This window comes from Netta rufina (genome assembly GCF_964035555.1).
Source record: "Netta rufina genome assembly, chromosome: 2".
Classification (NCBI taxonomy): Eukaryota; Metazoa; Chordata; class Aves; order Anseriformes; family Anatidae; genus Netta; species Netta rufina.
The window spans coordinates 1,086,190-1,109,223 of NC_140124.1; the positions used below are offsets into that span (position 1 = coordinate 1,086,190).

At 41.0% G+C, this 23,034-nt stretch overlaps 1 protein-coding gene across 2 annotated transcripts in view; it reads left to right on the plus strand.

Moving 5' to 3' along the window:
* The window catches only part of SMARCC1 (SWI/SNF related BAF chromatin remodeling complex subunit C1), a gene marked incomplete at its 5' end in the record, with an annotated part of 82,047 nt that overhangs the window by 31,222 nt on the left and 27,791 nt on the right, over window positions 1–23,034 (plus strand). For both annotated transcript variants that reach the window (XM_084282207.1, XM_084282208.1), the window contains 7 exons: window positions 1,793–1,864; window positions 6,195–6,308; window positions 7,066–7,219; window positions 7,544–7,657; window positions 9,870–9,929; window positions 13,636–13,894; window positions 14,538–14,699. In XM_084282207.1, the coding sequence (XP_084138333.1) occupies window positions 1,793–1,864; window positions 6,195–6,308; window positions 7,066–7,219; window positions 7,544–7,657; window positions 9,870–9,929; window positions 13,636–13,894; window positions 14,538–14,699 (935 nt within the window). The remainder of the gene's footprint in view (window positions 1–1,792; window positions 1,865–6,194; window positions 6,309–7,065; window positions 7,220–7,543; window positions 7,658–9,869; window positions 9,930–13,635; window positions 13,895–14,537; window positions 14,700–23,034) is intronic.

Genomic DNA, 23,034 nt, shown 5'->3' on the forward strand with positions numbered 1-23,034 from the left:
TGCTGTTGTGATGCCAGAAAGATGCTTCTTGTCTCATGTGAATATATAAAGTACTGTCTGCAGCCCTCCCAAATTGCAAATATTTCTTTGTGTCCAGTTCCAACAAATTTGAAGCAAGATGAGAAATAATTCTAATGTGCCTCTCTTAAAATGTATTATAAACTGCTGTTTTAGCAGTCATTACTAAAATTAATTTTCTAGTAAACAGAGAAACTTTTTGATGCTCAATTCATTTTCAGTGTAATCATTTATGCTATGGGTGATTTCATTGCAAGAACCAAATAATTTGCTTGCTACTAAACTCTGAACAGTTTATCAGTTAATCTTCCTCTTTAAGTTAATGTTCTTTGCAGGAATGACAAGAATGAGCAGTGTCAGTATTGAAGGCCAACTGCAGGTTTGGCCAAAAGCTGAGAAGATAGGAGAGAAGATCATGTATTAAAAAATAATTGTACTTCCTTTAAAAGTAACTACTCTTAAAGGACAATTTGTTCTCCAGATTTTAATTTGAATGATGTGCCATTGTATGAAGTTACCCTCAAGTTATTTTAACAAGTCCTGCATCTCTGATACTTTATAAAATATTTTTAAATCTTGATGCTCTTTCCTCCTTTAGTACTAGGTGTATTAAATCTGACATTCCTCATAGAATTTGCATATTAAAAATTAAAAACAGTGGAGTAATTGAGGTCCATGTAGTCTGGCTTTTACTCACATTGGAATTTTGCTTTGCAGTCAAAACCTTCTTATATATTAATATATGCCATGGATTACCCCAAATGTTCTTGTTAATTATTTGTTGGTAGACCTCCACAGGTGCAATGACCCTTCAGGACCCAATTTCCTTGTTTATGTTAAAAATAGATCAATCCTATCTTTTATTTAGGGAATATGAGAATAAGTTGCTGAACAAGTTGATTTTATAAGTTTTTACTGTGCTATTTACATTGTCAGGCTTGTAGTACATGCAGAATGGAAAATTCTAATAAAAGAATATTTACGTTTTACCTGGAACAGCTACACAAGGGGGAAAAAATGATCTGTCAAATAACTAGAGCTGAATTAGCTGTGATTCTTACATTAGTCCACTCTTACATGCTGCATAGCACTTCATGTATCGTTAGTTTTGCTGTTCCATAAGTGGTCAGATTTAACCCCCTATTTCTTCTTGGAGTCCAAAGGAGAGGAATTATTTTTAAGAAAGTGTTAAGTTGCTCCAAATAGCCGTGGTTTGGATTTTAGTTTCCTAATTGACCAGGGAGGTGCTGGCAGTGCTCTTGAAGCCAGTCAGTCTCCTGCCTGACTTGTGAGCAGCAGTAATTTCTGTAGATAAGTTTTGGAGTTGGGTTCAAAGCATGCACTTACACTCCCATCTTCTAAGTATATACCATAAAAGCGTGGTTTATTTGAGGAATTTTTGGTTTCTTGGGTGAATGCTAACAGTAATTAGTCTAGAGAATGGAAAGATGCCTCCATTGGAAGGCAGAACTTGTGAATGTGCAGATGAAAATGGGCTGCTCCTCAGTCTTCTCTTCACAGTTTGTTTATGGTGGCACTGAGTACGTAGTTTTGCTTCAAATCAGTGACCGAATGTCGTGATGCGTTTTTAATACAGCTTTGCTTATTTGATGGAAATGCTTAATTCAAAGGCTTGTACTAGAATACTCAGGTTTCTAAAAAACTAAGTATTTTCCTTCCCGTAAATGTGCTCTCAAGATAGTCATTTGAAGGTGTGTAGAGTACTCTAAGATTATTTACGATTTGGCATTTGAATTGTGTATTTTTGTTACAGTATTCATGTGATTGAGCGTCGCGCTCTTCCTGAGTTCTTCAATGGAAAAAACAAGTCCAAGACTCCAGAAATGTAAGTAAAATGTGAATATAGGCGTGTGAGAGTTCTGCAAGATACAGGAGCCTTTTGTGTCATGAATCCTTCAGTGACTTGCTCTTGTACATGTGTTAAACAGATACTGTCTGTCAGTGCATAAAAGAAGGAAAGAGCACTGCACAACTACTACTTGTAGTTTGACAACGTCTGTGCATTACTGTAGTAGTAGAGGTAAAACTTTCATTATCAATGCAATAGTTATTAGTAGTTATCCAGGAAAAAGATCAAGCTAGTTTTGCAAAAGTAATATTGGAACAAGCTCCTGGACTTTTTTTTTTTTGTAGTACAGGACATATCTTCCAGAGACATGTTAAAAAAAAATAAATCCTGGTACTGTAGAACCTTAATGATCCTCCTGTTTTTCTTGCTCTCTTTTCATGACACGCTATGTTTTTGAGACTTGAGAGTTTTGTGTTTAAGCACGGATGACAAGGTTTATTATAGGATGCTGTGTCAGACTGTGGAATGGATTTTCCACAGTTATCTGTGTTGATTTCATGGTTCCTTGAGCAGGTGATGGGTAATTCTGAAAGAACAGGTGAAGGTTGGAAAGTGAATATTAGGTAGTCTGATTAAAATCAGAGAGCTGGAGTTGTGCAGTGCAGGAAGAAAAGCATTTGTTTATAGCTGTTCCAAACCCTCTCGTGATTTTTCAATTCTGATCATGCCTCTTAAATGTTGGCAGAGTTCTCTGGGTTGAATTTAGATCCAGTTTGACCCTATCTCATTGCCTTGTGGGGTCTGGTATCTGCAGCAGAACTTAAGTGTTCTTAATTTGAAATTATACAAACACAGTTATTTATAAAGAGCTTTCAAGAAGTTTTAAAATAAATCACAATTGAATGCTGTCCTGAAATGTTGTAGGTCTTTCCAGACATCAAATTATTAATTTCTCCTTTGATTTAGTGAAGAGACAAGATAGATAAGCTGGTGATTTTGCATCAATTGCTTATTTTTGAAATCTGCTGTAAATCTTATTATGTGCGTTAGTAAAAGTACGTATACATCTCCCCTTCCTTGAGAATTTTCTGTTACAACAGTAAACGTAGTTATTCAGAGCAGCCCTGAAAGGTGATTGATTAAAGGGAGATTGTTCAAAAGCTTTATGTTGACTATGTACTTGTTTTTCTTAAAACGATTATCCTAAAACCTGAGAGTTCACAAAAAATCACAGTGAACACCACTGTATGCTTGTTGATTTGAGCAATAGAACCAGGCTAGTTAAGTTCACTTTATCATGGTAGCAGATCTCGGTTCAGTTGCAAAGCAGCTTTTGGGGATTTAAAAAACATTTTCTCGTGAACTGTGAAATAAAGTATTTGAGGGGTCTTCTCAGTATGTTGTAACCTGTGCAAAACTGTGCATTTTTCATACATAATTCTCCAAACGAGCTTCTCTTAGTGCAAATGATAGTGTTAATATCATCCTGTACTGTTCTTCCAACAGGTAAACAAAACAGGCTTCAGAAAGTGGTGTTGTAGCTGAATCTCTTCTCAGGCATGGCTGGTATTTTGCAAGGGTTCTGATCAGATTTTGAGGTAGAAAAGATAAATTAACCTTTTCAGACTGGAAGACCTCTGACAGTAGCTGCCAAATGCCCAGAGGAGGTCACGGAGAGGATGGAGCCAGGCCTGTTACTGTGACAGCAGGAAAAAAAATAAACTGAATCCCATCAAGTTTGAGGTTGATACCAAGGGAACTTCTTGAACTCTGAGCGAAATGAAGCATTGGGATAGGGGCCTGGAGAAGTTGTGCATGTTTCCTGGCTTACAAGGCCCTAATTAACCCAGTCTGGATTCAGTGTTGAGTAGGAGGTTGGCCTAGAGACCTTCTGAGGTCTCTTGTACCCTGACTGTTTTTGAGTCTCTGCTCTTTGCTTCCAACTTCTCTATGTTTGAGTTTTGGAGGTAATTCTGTGTCCATAGCAATTCCAAAATGTATTTGACACTAACTCTGCTCCAAGTTTTACTATTCAGTGTATTTTTCTTTGGCGGGCTTCTCGTGCTTCGTGTTTAAGGCTGCAAACAGGCAGAGTTGTGAAAACACCTTTCAAGGGTTCTCGGCCTTGTTCCTCAAGTTCCAGGTTTGGATAGTTAGTGGATAACTTTCCAGTAGCTGCAGCCAAAACCACAGCAATGGGTACCAGGTTGTGGCCCCTGTAAGTGAGGACACCCAGTAACTGCCTGTTCCTCCTGGGCTGTTGGTTTGTCTGGAGAAAGCTTGGGGACAAACATGAAGAAACGTTGCAAATCAGGGACTCCCTTCACCCAGTCCTGTTATAATCCTGGGGATGTATTTTTGTCCCCGTGTAGGGATTGCAGGAGTAGCACGTGGTCTTGGCACTGTGTTTTGTAATAGAATAAACATCCTTCTGCGTGGAAATGTCTTGCCTACAGCTCTGTTTCCAGGCCAAACAAAATACCGTGTCTCAAGAGCTCACACAGGTTCCTTCTTGTGACAGTAGGGCCTGGGGCCTGGTTTCTGTCTGGAAAGGGTTTTAACTAAATACTAGTTGACTTTCCTTTCTTGCTGTTGACAAGTTATAGCCGATGGGGCATGTCACTCTTGAAAACAGATTCCCTTCAGGATAAACTTCAGGGATATTTCTGTCTTAGGCTTTTCTTTCTCCACCTAGTAATGTGACCTTATTATTAAGCTATTAAACTTGTTTCTGCAGCCAAGAGCACTTTAAGGTAGCCTTTCTCCAAGCAGGTGGCAACCCAGTTCTCTCCAGGAACATTCAGAAATCTTCCCAAATATTCCTCTATGGAAGAAGCTCCCTTTTGTTTCTCGCCTACCACAACAACATTCAACACCTGGTCCCATGGTGGTTTTCCAGCAAGTTCTATATATAACTTTAGAATGGAGGATGTGGGATTTTGGCAGGAATGGGTCCTAGCAGCATCTGTCTGCTTATGTCTTGCCTGTGAAAGACACTGGTGTTCATCCTCTGCATGATTTATGTTCTCGAGTATTGAGTGCTGGCTGCATTCAAGATGTTAAATTTTTAATAGGGGGAGGTAGAAATTGTCCATTTATAATGCACCTTCTTGAACAGATCTTTGCTTAGGGTCCTTGCCTTTGTCTGTTGGCAGATTTGGTTTTGTTCAGTCTGAAGAACAGGGCGAGCAGTAACTTTATGGTAGGTTTTGTTCTGAACAGCTTGTATTAGGAAGCATTGGTACATTCCAGAAACTTATGAAAAAGATCAACCAGTAGTGTGTACAGAGCAGGAAATGGGCTGAACCCCAAAAATTGCTTACTTGGACTGTTGTGCACTGAAGTATGGGAGTCCCATGGGAGTAGCTTCTTCAGCTGTTCCCAGCTCAGTGCGTGGGGAGTGCTGTGCTGGCTTCTGGATTCTTTCCCTCTGCTTTTCAGAGATTTTTGTCTTCTCCATTTGGTTCTCTAACTTTTTCCTTGTTGGTATTTCAATGTGTAAAAAGTCTTCATATAGAAACAGTAGTGTTCCATCCAGCATACAACTTCGGTTTTTCTGTGCAGCTTCTTTCCTTCCAGGCTCACAGATTGGACTGACTAGGATTATTTATCCTGTTTCTATGCCAGGACCAGACCCTGTTAATTTTTTTTTCTGCAGCTGGCAGCCTGTTGAGCAAATACTCGGTTAGTGACCAAGTTATAGCTGTAGTCAGAGTGCTTTGGAGTGGGGCAAGAAGGAGGACCTGTATATGGCCTCTTTCCACCAAGGTTGCTGTGTCTGTCTTCTCAAAACTTAAAGCCAAAATGGAGTGGGTATATGACCAACTGTATATCCCTGATCTCTGCAAGTATTGTGTTTGTAGTAGAGCAGAAGCAAAGGTGTAAAAGAAGGTGTTAGCTTTCCTCTTCATAATGTTAGAGCTAGAAGAGCAGATGTATCAAGGAGTTAACCCATCTTTTACCTTCTGGCATATCTGGATACTACTGCTTTTGGTTGCAGTGCTTTCTGAGTACTCAACAAGTACTAGGTAACAGTTTAAGCTGTTCAATTTTGAGTTTTACTTGCCCGCAACTCTTCGTGTGATTGAGATTTAAGTGTGCTTTGTGCTGCTAATAGTTACAGAGAAAATCCAGAATGAAACATCTGGAAGAGATGGATGGACTGTATTCAGTATATAAAACATAAATTCTGCTTGCATATTTTGATACTGATTTCACCTTACTACACTTCATCAAAAAAAAACTATCTGGAGGTGTTTGCTTGTCAGTAATAAACGTGTTTGGAGAAGGTGAATCCTAAAATACATACTCTAAGCTTTGTTAGACACTGATGTACAATATGAACTATGTACCCATTGTCTTCCAGATACCTCGCTTACCGCAACTTCATGATTGACACCTATCGCTTAAACCCTCAGGAGTATTTGACCAGCACTGCCTGCAGAAGGAATCTGACTGGAGATGTGTGTGCTGTCATGAGGTAAAAAGCCAATCAAAAAACAAAACAAACAAACAAAAAAAATGGATCTTTCAGCCATTGCTTTCACTTTAACAAAAAGAAATAGAAGTGCTCCAGTATGACAGGATAGGTGCGGGAAATAGCCATTGGGCTGCTGATTAGCAGACTGTTCCATGATTTTGTGGTAACCAGAATGTTATACTATCCTTTATAATATTTTGTGTGCTGAACCATGCCTACAAAGTTTGGATCTTAACTTGTAATATTTAGGTTCTACTGTTCAGTACGGTGTGTGGAGTTCTTTTCAGACTTCTTCGTTTTGCAGTTAAATTTTGTTGGTTTTATATGTTTCACCAGTCTTAAGTTGTGAGGTACAGCAGTGTCCTAGAGTCTGGAACTTGCTAAAAGTAAATCCAGTGAAGTACAGCTACAGATAGATGAGGGAATCAAACCAAGGGTTGTGCAGCCCTCACATGGATATTCCATCTGCACATGGCTCCATGCATGCAGCCCTGTCTCTGCTTTGCCATTGTCTTTCTTGATTTCCTGTTATCTCGAACCAAAATGTCATGCTTTGTTTTAGCTAACACACTGAAGTGATACTAGCAAGTCTGCGCAAAGCTCGTATGTAATATGCATTGGTCATTGTGATTAGTGGAGGATTTTAGGAGATTATGGACCAGTTTGATCCCAAACCAAAGCTGCTTCCTTCGCTGTCTCCTTTCTACATAACCAAAATGGCTTTGTTAAGATTTTAATTTGTCCTGTTGTCTCATAGAGTACATGCTTTTCTGGAGCAGTGGGGTCTCATCAACTACCAGGTGGATCCAGAAAGTCGTCCCATGGCAATGGGCCCTCCTCCTACTCCTCACTTCAACGTGCTCGCTGATACGCCCTCCGGCCTGATGCCTCTCCACATCCGCACTCCCCAGGTGAGCCCCATGGGTGGCACAAACTGTTTTTGCCTTAGATATGGGAAATTTATAGCTCTAGCCAGTGTCTTGGAACATCTTAATAGAATAATGTATGCGTGTTTTGCTGAAATGTTCTCCATCTAGGTTTGGGGCTTCAAGTAGTCAGATTCTCCATAGTCACGCCTGCTAGTGTTGTGTGTAAGTGATACTGTGTAAAGACATCTCTATAGGTCACATTCAGCTTTTTTGTTCGTTTTTGTTCTGCTTAACGTTGGTCTGAAAACCTTGAATAGCTTTCAGTTCCTGACCCTCTGACCTGTCTTTTGTTCTGTTTGTTTGCAGGTTCCAGCTGCTCAGCAGATGCTGAGTTTTCCTGAGAAAAACAAAGAGAAACCTACTGATCTACAGAACTTTGGACTTCGCACAGATATTTACTCAAAAAAGACTTTAGCAAAGGCAAGTCTGTTTGGTTTTGTTTTTTTTTCCCCGTGGCTTCTATTAAGCATTCTTCCGTAATTGTCCTCTACTAGATGACAGTGAAATGCCTTATGTTACTCTTTATATTCCTGTTTTAGGTTTCTTCCTTCTCAATGTAGGATGTTAGCATCCCTCACTCACAGTTGTATTGGATACCCAGTTTTGTAGAAGTGAAAATAGTGTGCCTATCGCAAGCTAGTCAGTTCTGTCAGTCTCCAGACACTGAACTCATGTTACGTTTTTTGGATGTTTTACTTGAATGCTTCAGAATCAACAAACTTACAAATAATTCAATACTGAAATCAAAATCTTTCAGCAGCATCTTTAACTGTCCTGTTTTCCAAGTCTGAGCAAGGTTTTCCAGACTGAGAGCTAGAAAGCCATTTAGTGACAAAAGGTGTCACAAAACCATTGCAGGGGACTTTTTAGCACTGTCATTGCAACATGCTGTATAATTAGTTAAGTTCTGAGATGCTGTTGCAGTGATGCTGCTGATTCCATAACCTGTTGACTTTAACTCCTGCTGGTGTCTGATGCTTGCGTGGGTACTTGATAGTGCTTGAAGCTACTGGAGGAATATGAGCTTACTACTTTAGCATAGCCTTCAGTCTGGAAGGTCTGCAGTGTTATGCTGATTACGGCCTCTCTCGGGCTGATGTCAGGCTAATTCTGTGTCAATGGTTTCTGTAAGTACAATGATTATTGTGCTAAGAGATAACAAGATAACTATATTAAATTGGAGGAAGAAAAAGACACTACAACAGCACACAATGTTTTTAGAGATCAGCATTTTTTTTTTTATAGAGCCTGATTCCACATCACATTTCATGGAGTGACACATTCTTTTAATTTAGAGAGAAATATTTACCAACTTCATAAACCTTTCAGTGGTACTAGACTTCGGTTCTGTTTGCAAGCATCTGTAATAAATTTGAGCACACTTACTTGCAGAAGCTGATTTCCCTTTTTGCTTTGCGTGTTTGTGGCAACTGCACTTGTGGCCATTCATGCCAGCCTGCTTGAGAACTGATCAGTAGCTCGATAGCTCACTTTGCTTAGTATTTCCTGTGGGCTAATGATGTTTTTGAAATGCATGTTGAAATAGGATAGATTTATGTACCCCTTTTCCTTCTGGTGTGGTTTCACACAGAGGCATCCAATCTAGATAACTTTGTTTTATAAGCAGTTGACAATATGATTTTGTCTTTATTTGATGTGTATAGATTAGGGTTACTGTAATAGTGGAAAAGTTTTCACCAAGAGTTTTGTAGCTTCTAGGAAATTTGAGAAGTTAACCCCAGGGTGCAAATTTGGGAGAAGTAATGATTGGAGCAAGTGATTGCTAAATATGCAGATTATCTTGCTACTACGACTGCTGTCTTTTCGGATAGCTCATCTCATTATCTGTTAAGATCTTTTTTCTCTCTGCAGAGTTACTGCTTTTAGATAGCTGAATGGTATGTGTTGTTTTTTCTTTTGTTTTTGGACCAACCTGTGCTTTTACACTATCCAGTCTGCCTTGGAAGTATACCAGAGGTTTGAGAGGTGCTGAAGATTGGTTGACATAACCCCTACTCTGTCGAGAAATGTGCCCTTTAAGCTGACAGTAGCCCAGTTGTGCCTGAATCGAGTAATTCTATCTCCCTGACTGCCAGCAGCATCCATCTTCTGCACAGCAGCTGATGAGGGGCAGTTAGATACCGTGCTCTATCTGTTAGCTGCTGCTGTTCTTTGGTGTGAATTGTAGAATGCTCTGTGTAAACTGCTCTGTTCTTGACTTAATTTCACTGGCCAAAGTCAAACTGACTGGAATGCCATCAACTTTCCCGAGGATTTTTATTATATAGAACATCATCTTTTCAGTTGGCTGTATTTGCATGCAAGGATAGGTGTGAGCCAGGAGAAAAACGTACCAAATCTGTACCCCCCCCCCAACCTCCCCAAAACATGAGGTAAAGCATTTCCCAGCATGTTTTAGCTATGTTAGGTAAACTTGTGAACTGAACTTGTGTATTAGATAACTAGGCAGTGGTGAGCTGTAGAATAAATGTTTTAACAGGTAGGTGCTTTAGATATTGAGTGGATCAAATAACAAAAGATTCTTCCCCCCCCCCCCCCTTTTTTTTTTTTTTTTTTTTTTAATTCTGTGCAAAGAAACACATTTCACTTTTTTTTCTTCTGTCTTTTGTAGAGTAAAGGTGCAAGTGCTGGAAGAGAATGGACAGAACAAGAGACGTTGCTGCTATTAGAAGTAAGTTTGTGACTGGGAAGGAATTCTTACATAACTGGAGGAGGAGTGTGGTTGAGTATCTGTGTACAAGGCTGCCGGTCTGTCTCTTGTGACTGTGGCTTCTGAACTGGTGGTAAAAGGTTACAGCTCTCCCTCGAAACCCTCTCTTTATTTGACCATCATTGCTACAAGAATGCAACTACTAAAAAGAGATGGTAGTAACATCTGTGTACTCAAGGGACTTCATGAACTTTTAAGGTTCAGTTCTATTGAACTCGTATCTGCAACCCAGAAAATAAGCATTTGGGAATGTGTGCTTAAACTCAAGAACAGATCTTGCAACACAGAGAGGTCTTCTCAAGAATTACACGAGATAACTGGAGTCACGTTGGTACCCTGAAAAATAGGTCAAAGAACGGTTGGCACACTAGATCAGGTCTTTGTCTCCAGATTGCTTAGTCTGAAGCTGTTGAATACGATAATTGAATCTTGAATTTCTCTTGAATTTCCTACCTGGGATGAAAACCATCACACAAGGTGTACTGCATAAGTACGTTCTGATCTTTCCTACTGCTGTCAGGGCAATGTGGTTTTTCATAGCGCTTTGTCAGAAGACTCTAGGTGGCCTGAAATAATTAATCTGCTGCCATTTCCTGTAAAAAGGAAAAAAATAAAATAAAATATATATAATTGTGTTCTGAGCTTTCATCACAGGAATGTTTTCTTGGGGTAGATGTTGGGTGGGATTTTTTTCTTCCTTTCATATAATCCAGTTTTGTTACAATTCAGGATTTTTGCGAAATAATTCCATTTTGGGATTTTTCTTTTGTTTGTTTGTTAACTTATAGATAGCTTAAACTAGCATGAAGCTCTGTGATTGCTCTGGCCTTTTTTGTTGTTAATAAGCCCATTGAAAAGTTAAGAAACTTTATATGACAAAGTGTGAGCAACTCATATGAACTGTGCTGAACAATACTAAACTTTTGTGTGACTTCTTTTCTGAACTAGACAAAGTGCCTCAGCAGCAGCATGCTTTGATTCAGCCTTCACAGATACAGAAAGCGAGTTCATCAAATAGCCAAAACATTTTTTTTTTTTATGTCAGACTGCACACTGTTTAGCCCACATTTTTGTGTCGGCATGTGGAAAAATTTTGCTTACAGGGTGAAAACAGCTAAGATATTGTTCGTGGTGTTCTTGTATGGAGCAAACTTAGGAGTAATATCTTGATACACTGTCGTCTTTGCTTACTGTTATTAAGATTTAAGATTCATTCTTTTATGTGTCTGTAACTTATGATCATACACAGCAAGTAGTAGCCTAATTAAATAATCCAGATGGCGTATTCATTTTTCTTTTAAAGAAAATAAAACAAAAAAAACCCTCAAGTCTTGAGGTTGCAAATTTATTTAATGTGAGTTTAAATTAATAATGTTCTTCGTGGATTTATCCTATGAATAAATCAGTGAAGAGAGTATATCAGTTCAAGCATAAGTAATTCAGTTATAACAAGGCAGCCCAGTCCAATTAAATCCTCAGGGTAGCTTTGGGCAAATATACATGCAGTGGAGTTCCAAAGAATAAATCGTATCTAAAATAATTATTGTCCTTCCTCCCGTTGACTGAGTGAATAGGGGACGCGGGGGAATCTCGCTCCCCTCCCAGAACCATCTTCCCTGCCACACTGCTGCTCTGTGTCTCCGTGGAGTTGAAGGCACTTTCAGCTATTTATAGTAAGGACAACTGTTGGGAGAGCTAGTTTGTATAGCAGAAAAATAGGTAATGAAGGAGAAGGAGAGAAAAAAAAAAAACTGCATGGCCGTGAAAAGCAAAACTTAATGTAATATGCCAGTGTGACTAACGACGGGCAGACAAAGACACCCAACTTGAGATGGAATTAGGGAAAGTGAAATTAATGTTGAACATCAAATAAATACTTCCCCGTGAGGATGACCTGGTGAACTGAGGGGTTTGATTTCTTTAAGCACTGGGGCAAGATCAGAAGGAGGTGAAGGAGGTCAGGCGAGCGGTTTATAAGCAGTTAGGGACCATTGATCGCTGCGGTATTGAGCGGGCTGTCCAGCGTGGCTCGTCCTTTGTTCATTCCCAATGCAAAGTATTCTTTCTGCAGAGCTGTTAAAACCCCTCTCTTTGTCTAGTTTGTGGTCTGCAACAGTTTCTGTATTGTTCTTTCCATCCTAGGCTCTGCTGGAGCACAGCCTTCCCTCCTTCCCCTTCCCTCCTTCCTTTACTCTGCTGCTTGCCCATTTAATCTTACACCCCGTGTTTTGGGGCCGGAGCAGGGAACCAGTGACCTTCTGAAGGTGTACTGGGGTTGGCTCCCTCCTCCCCACCCAATTTAAGTAATGAGGTTTTTGAGAGAAATACAAGACTTCAGCAAGGTAAAGCTTAAACCACTTCCAGGTCATTTTTCTGGCTTTCAACATCCACAATGTGCCCAAGTGCACAAGTGAAAAGCAAGTTGACTTCTATGCCAACTCCATTCAATTCGAAATTCAAATGGGATCTGTAAGTCAAGGAAACAGATGCTTACTGTTCATATGCAGCCTCTAGGATTAAATATTTTCGGAAGACTTCTGATAGGCCTTTGTTTGAGTTTGCAGATTTGTTTATTTTTCTTGTTTGGTTCGTTTAACTTAATAGGTCTAGAAATCAAATTGGTTTTTACTTTGCCTAGGTGACTTGATCATTAATCATATCAATAATGTAAAAGTTGTTTAGGATACTTAAGCTCTAATTTTATGCAATCTGAATGTTTAAATAATTAAGGTAGTTTTCAACAACAACAAAATCTGCTGAAGGGTAATATTACATTAGGCTAGCACTTTTTTATGGTACTAATTTATTAGTTTTTTTTTCTTGAAAATTAATGCCGAATCTTTGGTGCCTCATATTCGTTAAATTGTTTAATTGAGGCTTGGCTGAAGTAACTTCAAAAGTGACTGGAATTAAGAATTACAAATCTTTGACTTAATCTGGAAGGTCCTTACTTTATCAGGTGTCTTACCTGCATAATAACGATTTCTTAACTTGAATACTTGCTGAGAGTTGGACTGGGTTGTAGTTCCTTGAAAGCTGATCCCTTTTTGCTTCATGATACAGAATATATTTTCCTTTTTTCCTTGGTGTACTTTGATGCTCTTTTGTTTTCATTACATCTGCTGGATATTTAAAATGGACTTCATCATCATACATAGTGCAAGTAAAATAAATACTATTACTGCCCCAAAGAGCTTGGTGACTTAAGACATTAATGAGAGAGCACAAGAATGCCACTACAGGGAGTACTGGGGGGAATTAAAAGAATTTGCTGAGGCTTTGTAGGATAAGCAAACTTATTTCTCTGTGAAGTTTTTCATGTGAATGCAAAATGGGGAAATGCTAACTATTCAAATCTTACTGTTAAATCCAAAGTCATCTGACAGTTCTCTTTGGTATAGTAACAGCACAAAACTCATGTAATGCTCTCAGTAGCTTAACTCATGTGCCAGTGAGATGTGTGTTCTTCTTCTGTGGAATAATTTCACTACTGAAAAATTAGGATTTAAATAGTTGTTTGATTCTGCTGTTGTTGCATCACCAAAATAACTAGTATCAAAAGTCTTTTTGCATAAAGCAGCAGTGTTCTTTGTGTTTTTTGTTTTTTGTTTTTTGTTTTTTTTTCCAGATTAGCTAATGTATATACCATGATCTTCATCTTTTACAGGCTCTGGAGATGTACAAAGATGACTGGAACAAAGTCTCGGAGCACGTTGGGAGCCGTACCCAGGATGAGTGCATTCTCCATTTCCTGAGGCTTCCTATCGAAGACCCCTATTTGGAGAACTCCGATGCATCCCTTGGCCCGCTGGCTTACCAGCCCGTTCCTTTCAGCCAATCTGGCAACCCAGTGATGAGTACTGTTGCTTTTCTGGCATCGGTGGTGGATCCTCGGGTGGCATCAGCTGCAGCAAAGGCTGCATTAGGTATGAATTTGCCTCAGAAGTTTTTTTTTTCGCCTTGTCTGTACAACATTCTGCTGTGTCAGCCTGCTCTTAGAATCAACTGTTTATAGAGGTTATTCAGGATGGATAATAAGTTCTTCAGGTCTGCTAATACCCAGGTTTGTGTTCTGTTGTTACTGAACCTGCCAGTTTACAGACAAGCTAGAATAACTCCTAAAAGCCACTGAATATCTGAAGAGGGCTGGCATCCCCCCTTCTGTGCTCACTGAGTAGTAATAGTTTGCAAGCACTGTCCTGTAGTTGGTGTTGTGCGTGACCACAGTTGTTATTTAGCTCTTTAAAAATGCACAGTGCTAAACCTCTAGTTTTCCTTTTAGCTTGTGTTGAAATTATAAGCCACGGTTATATTCCCTAAGAAACTCAGTGAAAGTGTTCCTCTTGCTTTTTTCTTTATTTTTGCATGTAAAAGGCATTTTTATATAACTGGGAGGAGAATCTCTTCTACTTGATTTGAGAGGGAAAATTATCTAAAGTGAAAAGAAAGAACATTGAAAATTGAGAATGCATTTTGTCACAAGATCTATGTGCATGCCTCTCTGAGAAAATAACTTAAAATTTACCATAAAATGCATGCAATATGACATATCTGTGTTATTTTTAACAGAGGAGTTTTCTCGAGTCAGAGAGGAAGTACCACTGGAGCTAGTTGAAGCCCACGTAAAGAAAGTACAAGAAGCAGCACGAGCCTCTGGGAAGGTGGATCCAACGTACGGGCTGGAGAGCAGTTGCATTGCTGGAACAGGTCCAGATGAGCCGGAGAAAATCGGTAGGCTGTCCGTCAGTTCTGCGTTTTGCAGAAATATCTGCAAATCAGATTTCAGCAGGCACTTTCTGACTCGTAATAAACCTTAAGCTCGCCTCCAACGGGAGATGGGAATGGTGGTAAGGAGCGCGTGTGACAGGCCATTCCACTTCTACTCTCTGCGGATTATTAACTCTTGACAATGAATTAATGAACTTAGGGCCAGCTTTAGTTTTAGCCATTTGTTTTCCTCCTGCTGGCTAAGTGAAAATGCCATCACTTGGGATGTGTACAAGTCGAATGGGCAAAAATACCAGAGTGGAAGATTTCATGCCAGTTCCATGAGCATGAGAGCAGTTGAATGATGATGGCTTTCTAGCATCATAGTTATGGTAGAGCAAACAGAGGTTTATTGGCTCTTTGTGCTCCAGCTGAGCCTATAATGTTCTGTCACACCTTTTGGCAACTAGTTTTAGTGTAAGTATTGCACTGAGTACACTAACTGGTGGTAGCAGAAGAGCAGCTTTCTATTAAGAGGTGAACTGGTACGTGGTGGTTCTTGGCTCTGGCTGTTGTACGTTACACTGCGTACTAACAAGCTCTTGTTTTGGAGTTCAACTGAACTATTTTCTGTGGTATTCAACAGTTATTGTGGTATGAAGTTTGTTATCTGCAACTTTGACAGTTGCAAATTGTTTATTTGTCACTATGGTGAGTAAAGGTGCATCTTGCTGCAGCTCCCTATAAAGCTTTGTGCAAGCCGATTCCGTCTCCGTTTTGGCTCTTCTACAGCAGTGAAATGAGTGCAGAGGGACATTCAGCTACCTACCCGTTAACTTTCCCAAAGACTTCCATCCTCCTGCGTTTGGTACAGATCTACCAGCTTGTCAGTACATCTTAATTTTTCTCTCCATCATTGTTGGCTGCTGTTTTCTTCAGCTTACCACAAGCTGTTTTGGAGAGTTTAGTGACTGCATCTTTAAATGCCACGGTAGCTTTGGATAAAACTGAATGGAATGTAATCTGGGTCAACTGGGAGGCTTGATTTGGGCTGTGCTAGTGTGTCTCCTACTTGACCTGCTGTCACCCTCTGTGTAGAGGCATGAGCAAGGTGCATGCTGTGTGATGGGACCGTGAGGGACCTGTGTGTTCCAGTTCTGTTCAGTTACCTACTGCTAGCTGTACAGCTGAAGATGCAGGACTACTATTTATGGTACTTAGTGTCCGATGCAGAACTACACTTGTAAATAGGATTTAAAAGTAGCGTGTAACTCATTAATGTGTTTCTGAAATGGAAAAAGAAATTAACAGGCCACTCAGTCCTTCTCATCTTTTTTTAGTCCTACGCTCAGTGGGACAGACTTGATGTCAGGCAGCTCGGTGCTTTGGAAAGAGAGAACATGTTGGAAAGGAAACACTGGCATCTGGAGTATCTGCAGTACTCTGCACAGAACTGTCAAAAAGCATCAAAGCTCTGTGGAAAGTTCAAGGGGGTTGGTTTTATTTTCAAGTCTACTATGAAACAAATCTAGGTGTTACTCCATCTGAGACTAGGTTTAATGTGATGACTACTTTAAAGTAAACTAAGCTTAGGCTTATACATACATACGTTTTTTTTCTGCTGTGGCTCTGTTCAGCTCTTCCCTGTTTTCTGAGTACAGGTTTCACTGTAGCATGCACATTAAGGACCTCTGTATCGTGTATACTTTGAGTCTTAATTCTTAAATCTGCAGCACAGTTGTGGAAGTTTATCATCGGCATCATTAGTGATATCGCTGGTCTGGCAGCCCTTTCTGTAGGAGAATTTGCACACAAGTTGCAAATAGAAATTCTGAAGTGCCTGTCATTTAATATGGGGAGTTGGAGAGCAGATGACCATAACACGATTATTTCTGAATGAGCTGTGTGGTGAGTTCTCTAAGTAATACTGTCCTGTTATAGCTAATGCGATTTGTATTGGGCTGTGACTAATGGAATAAATTAGGACAACAGCAGATGGTTCTCCCTGGGGGAGCTGCTCAGCAAGAGTGAACTGGGTCACTCCGCAATCTGCAGCGCCTTCCACCTCCAAAACAGCTTTGCACTGGAGGGCATAGGGGAATCCGTGGCTTGCACGTGCAGAGGTGTGTTGGATGTTGAAGTGCAGCGTTGTGGTGTGTAACTGCTGAGATGGAGCCGTTTGGCATGACTAGACCCGAGGTATTGTATCTACACGTCGCCACAGAGGACTAAAAATATCTACGGAGGGTTCCATACTGTAATTAAAGCTCATCAGTTGGTGTGTTTTAGAAATAAAATTATACCATAGCTCTGCTGTCTTTTGAAAGCTCTTAATATTGGCGAATTGTAGGCAGAGTGGAATGTGAAAGGGGGGAAATGGGACTGGAAGAGATTCCTGGAGCTTACATCGATATCCAAGAATCTCATTCTTGTCCTCATTGTTAAATTTCTAAAGGCTGATGATGCTTCTTTTTAGATTCATGTTGTAAAGCTTTGTTCGAATTAAGAATGGACTCAAGTGGTTCAGATTCTGTGATAAGCATGGCGGGTACTGTCTTTTAGTTTCCAAAATGCTACACAGCTGTGGGTTGTAGATTGTGATGGAGGAGATTCCCTGCGTTTGTTTTATTGAGTGAATGGAGGAGAGCAAACAAAGGAGCCTGTTCTCCAGGCCAGGGATTTAGCTCCAGAGAAGGGGAATATTTAGTGCACCTGTGGTGCGTAGTATCCCTCTTAGGTCTTTACTGAGTATGTGTGCTTTCTTAATAACTTTCCAAAGGTGATTAACTCCACTGCCTGCATATATGTGCATTGAATTAGGCACAGGGGAGTCTCTGAAGTGCCTGTGTTGGAGGCAGTTACTCGTGGATTTTAGAAGTACTCTACCAAGTATTTCACTGGAATCATTTCCACTGGCACAAGTGCGTGGAGGCCTCCAGCTGTAGCTCATCTGTGACAGCAGGCACTGGGGGGATGGTGTCTGATTTAGGGGCTCCCCTACAACTGTAAGCGACTTAAACAGATGATTAAATTTAACACTTTATGGACGATCGTGTAACGTTCTCAAATACATATAGCAGAAAACGTACCCAGAAGGAGCTATTTTACTTCATTTTTGGCAGGATGATTTCTCATGCGGTCCCTAGGGTGTGCTTTCACTCTGAAATAACGCACGCATTGCTAAGATAAACAGACACTGAACAGTTCCTTCACTTTGCATGTGTGCAGGTGCCTGTAAGCTAGCTCTGTGCTGTTGGAGGATTGAGCCCATCAATCCCCTTGTGATGGACTCACACAGCTTCATGAATCTGGAATTCCTTCTCCGTGGCAGCCTTGGGGCCAGCTCTGGTGGCCATTGAGTCCTGACTTTCTTTGGAAGATAGAAATGATGGCTTAGATGGTAACGTATTTATCACGTTCAGACCCAGGATTTTTCTGTAGTTATGGTATATTTCCTCTCAATTAAGTATTAATATCTAAGCCTGACTTCTGACACGTTGCACCTGTCGCCTTATTGAAAACAAAGGGGAAGGGATGCCTCACAGGCAGCTCGAAGCTGGCTGCTGAGCTGAAACTCCCGTGCTGTGCATTTGTATGTAGGGTTTGGCTTCCTGTTCTTCTAGCAACAACAGAGGCTACTTATCTGCCTGTGCTGCAAGTGTCTGCTTGCTGGTGATGCAGTAAATTATGACAGTGGAAATTTTATGGTTTCCCTTGCTGACCTGAAGTCAATTTAACTTCTTTGTAGAGTCACTGGGCTCCATCAGAAGGCAGTTATAAATTCTTCATGTATTAGAACACAGCCCCCCCTGTTCCTGGAGATAACATGCAAAGCAGAACAAGTTGCCATAGAGCAACAAATATTTGCTGCTTCAGGTGTTTGAAGAAGGGCGTGGAGAGGCAGTGCTTTCTCCTCTGCAGGTGCTTTCTTCCTCTAGAGAGATGTCTTGTGACTATCTGCCTGCCGTTGATTTAAGTAATACCATTAATTTCTTTTCCCACATCCTGCAGGTTTCAAGGTATGATACGAGACCTGGCAAAGTGTTAAAGAGCTTCACTGGTGCCCTGTAAAAGGGATTATTGGGTCTTAAAGTTCTCTTCTCCTTTTTTTTATTAGGAACACGTATCTCTAATTAATCAATCCTCGTTTTCATTGTCAGTTCTGTTTTCATTACCTCATTCAATTACGTCGTTGTGTTTTTAACCTCTTTCAATCATTAAGGTGTTTGTATCTCACTGAAATGCAGGAGTAATTTCTGTTGTTCTCATGCAGAGGCTCAGAAATTATTATTATTATTTTTTTAATTTCTTCATACTTGAATTCAAAATTAATTTTTTTTGAAGCTCTAATTGCTTAGAGGTACTTCCTGTAGCCCGTAAGCTAGAAACAAACCTGCTTGAATCCCAATACACTTATTTAATGCCCAAACTAATAACTGATCGCTTTTTTTCTTGCTACATGTAGTATTTCAGCATGGTCTCCTCGACGTGTACAGGCACGGAATGGCTTATGCCAGTGGGAACTGCAGAGGCGTAGCGCTGTCACTGCAGATAGCGGCTCGCTGGCTAATAGAAGAGAACAGTTTTCAAAAGCCATTGACTACAACCTGCCTGAAGTTGTCATCCTGATTTTAAAATAACCTTTTATCTTATAGCCGGGGCTCGAAAACCTAAGCTAAATCAGGATGTTCACAACAATCTTACTGTCACACACACACACCTTCCAACTCTTCCTGTAGCTGGATGTGTCCCTCTGTAATACAAAAGTGTGCTGAGCTTAGGGAAAGGTTTACTAGATGTATTATGAAGCAGGGGAGAGTTGAAGGGCACTTGCCTTACAGAGAGATGCTGTATTTGCTTTTTTTTTCTTTGAGATTTCTTTTAAAGCTTGGGGGGAAAGAGTTTGCCCTCTTAGGGTGCGTGTTTGCCTTGGGACGGCTTCTGTGGCAGGAGTCACTCAACAATGGTCTACAAGTAAAAAATAAATGCTTAATAAAACTTGCCCCAGTACACATGGGGATTTAATAGCAAATGCCTTCGACCCCATGCTTGATAGGTAGCACGTTGTAAACCTGCATGAACTCGTCCTGTGCTGGTATCTTTGCTTGGTGCAGGTAATCACATGCTGTTAGTCACTGCTTCTCTTTATCTCGGGACTGGAAACCTTGACGTGCATTGTAATCAGAAAACCAAAACCACCACCCCAAGCTGATCTTAGGGTAGAAAGAGAGGTCAGTCCTATCTAACAGACCCGGGAACAAAGTGGCTTTTTGGATAGAGTGCGAAGATTTGTGTCCTACAGGACTTGACTTTATGGTGTTTTCAGGGGCAGCTTGCGTGATTGTTACCTCCAGCTTTCTATCACATATGACTGGGAATGTGTATCTAGCCGGGAGTGCTGTCACCCATTTGGTGATCCTGAGCAAAAGGCATGCAGTTGCATGACAAAAACTTTGTAGAGATTTTTTTTTTTCCCCTCCAGCAGACTATAAAGGTGAGGCTGCAGGTTTGTGGGGACTGCTCAGACTGGAAGCCCTTGGGAAGTGAGAGCAGTGCAGTGATATGGGGTGCTGAGACTTGAGTCCAGGCTGAGGAACCTGAGCTACAGGCTGTCAGCTTCTAGAACAGCAAACAAATCATCGCGTTATGAGCTCTTAAGACAGACATCTCCTCTTTTCCACTTAAAGCTCCAGTTTGTGGACATTTTTTTTGTAGCCCGCTTTACTCTGAGCTTCAGAACTGCTCTGCTCCTCCCTGCTTTTAAGTTTTGGGTTGTTCATGCAGACCTTTTTTCTTTCAGTTATACTGTATCCTGATGGTAGGAATCGTGGATCACGGAATCACAGAATGGTTTGGGTAGGAAGGGGCCTTAAATATTATCAAATTCCACCCCCCTGCCCCAGCCCAGGCTGCCCCCAGCCCCATCCAGCCTGGCCTTGGGCACTGCCAGGGATGGGGCACCCACAGCTCCTGGGGGCAGCCTGCACCAGGCTTCACCGCCTGCAGAGGGAAGGATTTTGAGTATCTAACCTAAATCTGCCCTCTTTTACCTTAAAGCCATCACCCCATGTCCTATCCCTACACCCTCTGCCCAAGAGTCCCTCCCCAGCCCTCCTGCACCCCCTGCAGGCCCCGAAGGCCGCTGTGAGGTCTCCCCACAGCCTTCTCTTCTCCAGGCTGAACAACCCCGACTCCCTCGGCCTCTCCTCACAGCAGAGCTGCTTCAGCCCCTTGAGCATCTCTGGGGCCTCCTCTTGACTCATTCTAATATGTCCAGGTCCTTCTGTGTGAAGTTCTTGGTGTCTGAGCTAAGCTGCACCAGAAATGAAAACTTCTGTACTCCTGTGCAGTCCATTCCTAGTTTGAGCTCATGGTCTTTCACTCCACTAAACCAAGCACACTTGGAATGTTTTGCACTTTACCTCTCCTTTTTTGGCTGAAAAAAAGCTTTCTCTTTAGTTTACCAGGACGAATGACACTTTTAAGCACAGGTTGGAGCTCTGCTTCTGGGTTTGAAATAGCTGGCTGAGAAAACACAACCTAGGTATTCCCAAATCCAACCTATGTATTCCCTGTGTTGTTATTAGGTCACCAAATCCTAACTCAGAGTTACAACTTTAGAGAAGGTGTGTCCCTATCCACCATGAATTGAGTTTTGGTGGCAGATACTTCAGATAAGTAGCTTTATCTGCTTTAAACAAGCCAAGAGGAAAACCATCATCTCTGTCAGACATTGTTATTTTTTATATATATGTTGAAGGGATTCTTGTAAAAACCTTTCCACAGAACAATTGCTGCTGAAGGAAAACATTTTGTGCATCTGTTTTGCTTCAGCATAGCACGTGGGAATTCCCAGTAAAGTAAGGGTTACAGAAAATGAGCACCCTTACACTAACCAGTGTCTTCAGAAGCTTAGAGATGGTTAAAGGCTTTTCACCAGCAGATTTATACTGGTACAAAAGCATATGCTGGAGCCAGTGATCTCAGTAAGCTCCCTTTTTAATGCCTCCATACATTAAATTTTACTGGTGTCAGGTCTTTTGGGTCTCAGGTCCCAGACAAAGAGTACAGGATTGTGCTGAAGTTTGCTTCTTGTTTGTTCTTACAGAACATCTGGGTGCTGCAAACAGATCGGTGTTTCTTGGTCGAGTAAACAGTCCATATGGGAAATATATTGGGAAATAGTACTACATTATTCAGATTCCTTTGTGGTATTTGCTATCAATGCATTTGTTGTTATCCTCTTACCCTGAAGAGACCTGCTTTCGTTAGCAGGAATGTTTATTTAAATGTTCTATAAAGGAGTAAATGAATGAACCAAAGGCTATAAACAAACCAAAAGATCTGTCCTGAGGACAGGGATATACTAACCCCTGTTAAAACACTTCTCTTACAGGGTGCATGCATTCAGCACGTGGTAGCAGCATTACTGCTTTACTCTGCTGTAGCATTGACAGAAGATGGATTTTTTTTTTTCTTTTGCCTCATTTTAGTCTCACTTGCATACCAGTTAGGCTATTTATCTCCCTTTGTAGGTGCCAAAATTAGAAGGGATGATAACTGGTCAGCTGGTACTCAGACAGCAGTCTGTAACTCAAGGGGGTCTGGCTCTGTTTTGGCAGAACCCTTCAGATGTCTCTGTTGTGGCTGTTTGAATGCCACACAGACAGTAAATAAGAGGTTATTAGCTTGAAGAGCTCAGTCTCGTCAGCCAAAAACCAAAATGAGCAGCAGCAGGAAGCATATAGTCGAGTATCGAAGCTGAGGCTGGGCACTCCGAAGGTGCTTGTGGTCAAGGTCAGGTTTTTCTGTGTGTCTGGGAAACTCATTTTGGGTTCAAAATATGAAAAATGCATAAAAGGCAGTGGGTGGTGTCCAGACCCACACATCCAAAGCGGTGAGAAACCTGCCAAGTGTCCAAATGGTTCGTGTTATGTGCTTCTAGCTTTTTGCGACAACGCCGTTGTGTTCTTTGGTGTTAGCACTGAAGGCACACACTAGCTCTGCTTTTTCAGAATATCTTGGAAATCATGCTCTTTACAAATCTGGGAGTGTTATTTTCTTGCTCTGTACCAAACCAACAACCGGCTCTTATGCTCAGATGCGATGCGTGGCTTGTTGAGTGCCTAGCTGGGAAGCTGCAGTTGGGTTTTTAAGGAGTTGTACTAATGTTTTGTTCTCAGAAAGCAAATAAAGCATTTGGGTTTAACTTGGATCCCTTCATTGATCTTTCTTCAATACAAAGCCTCAAGTATTGCTCTCATTTCAGCTGAGGAGGAAGCAAGAGAGTGAATGATTAAGGCCTGAGTGAGAGGATTGTCCAAGAACATCTATCGCAGGGCACCTTTTGGACCAGTTT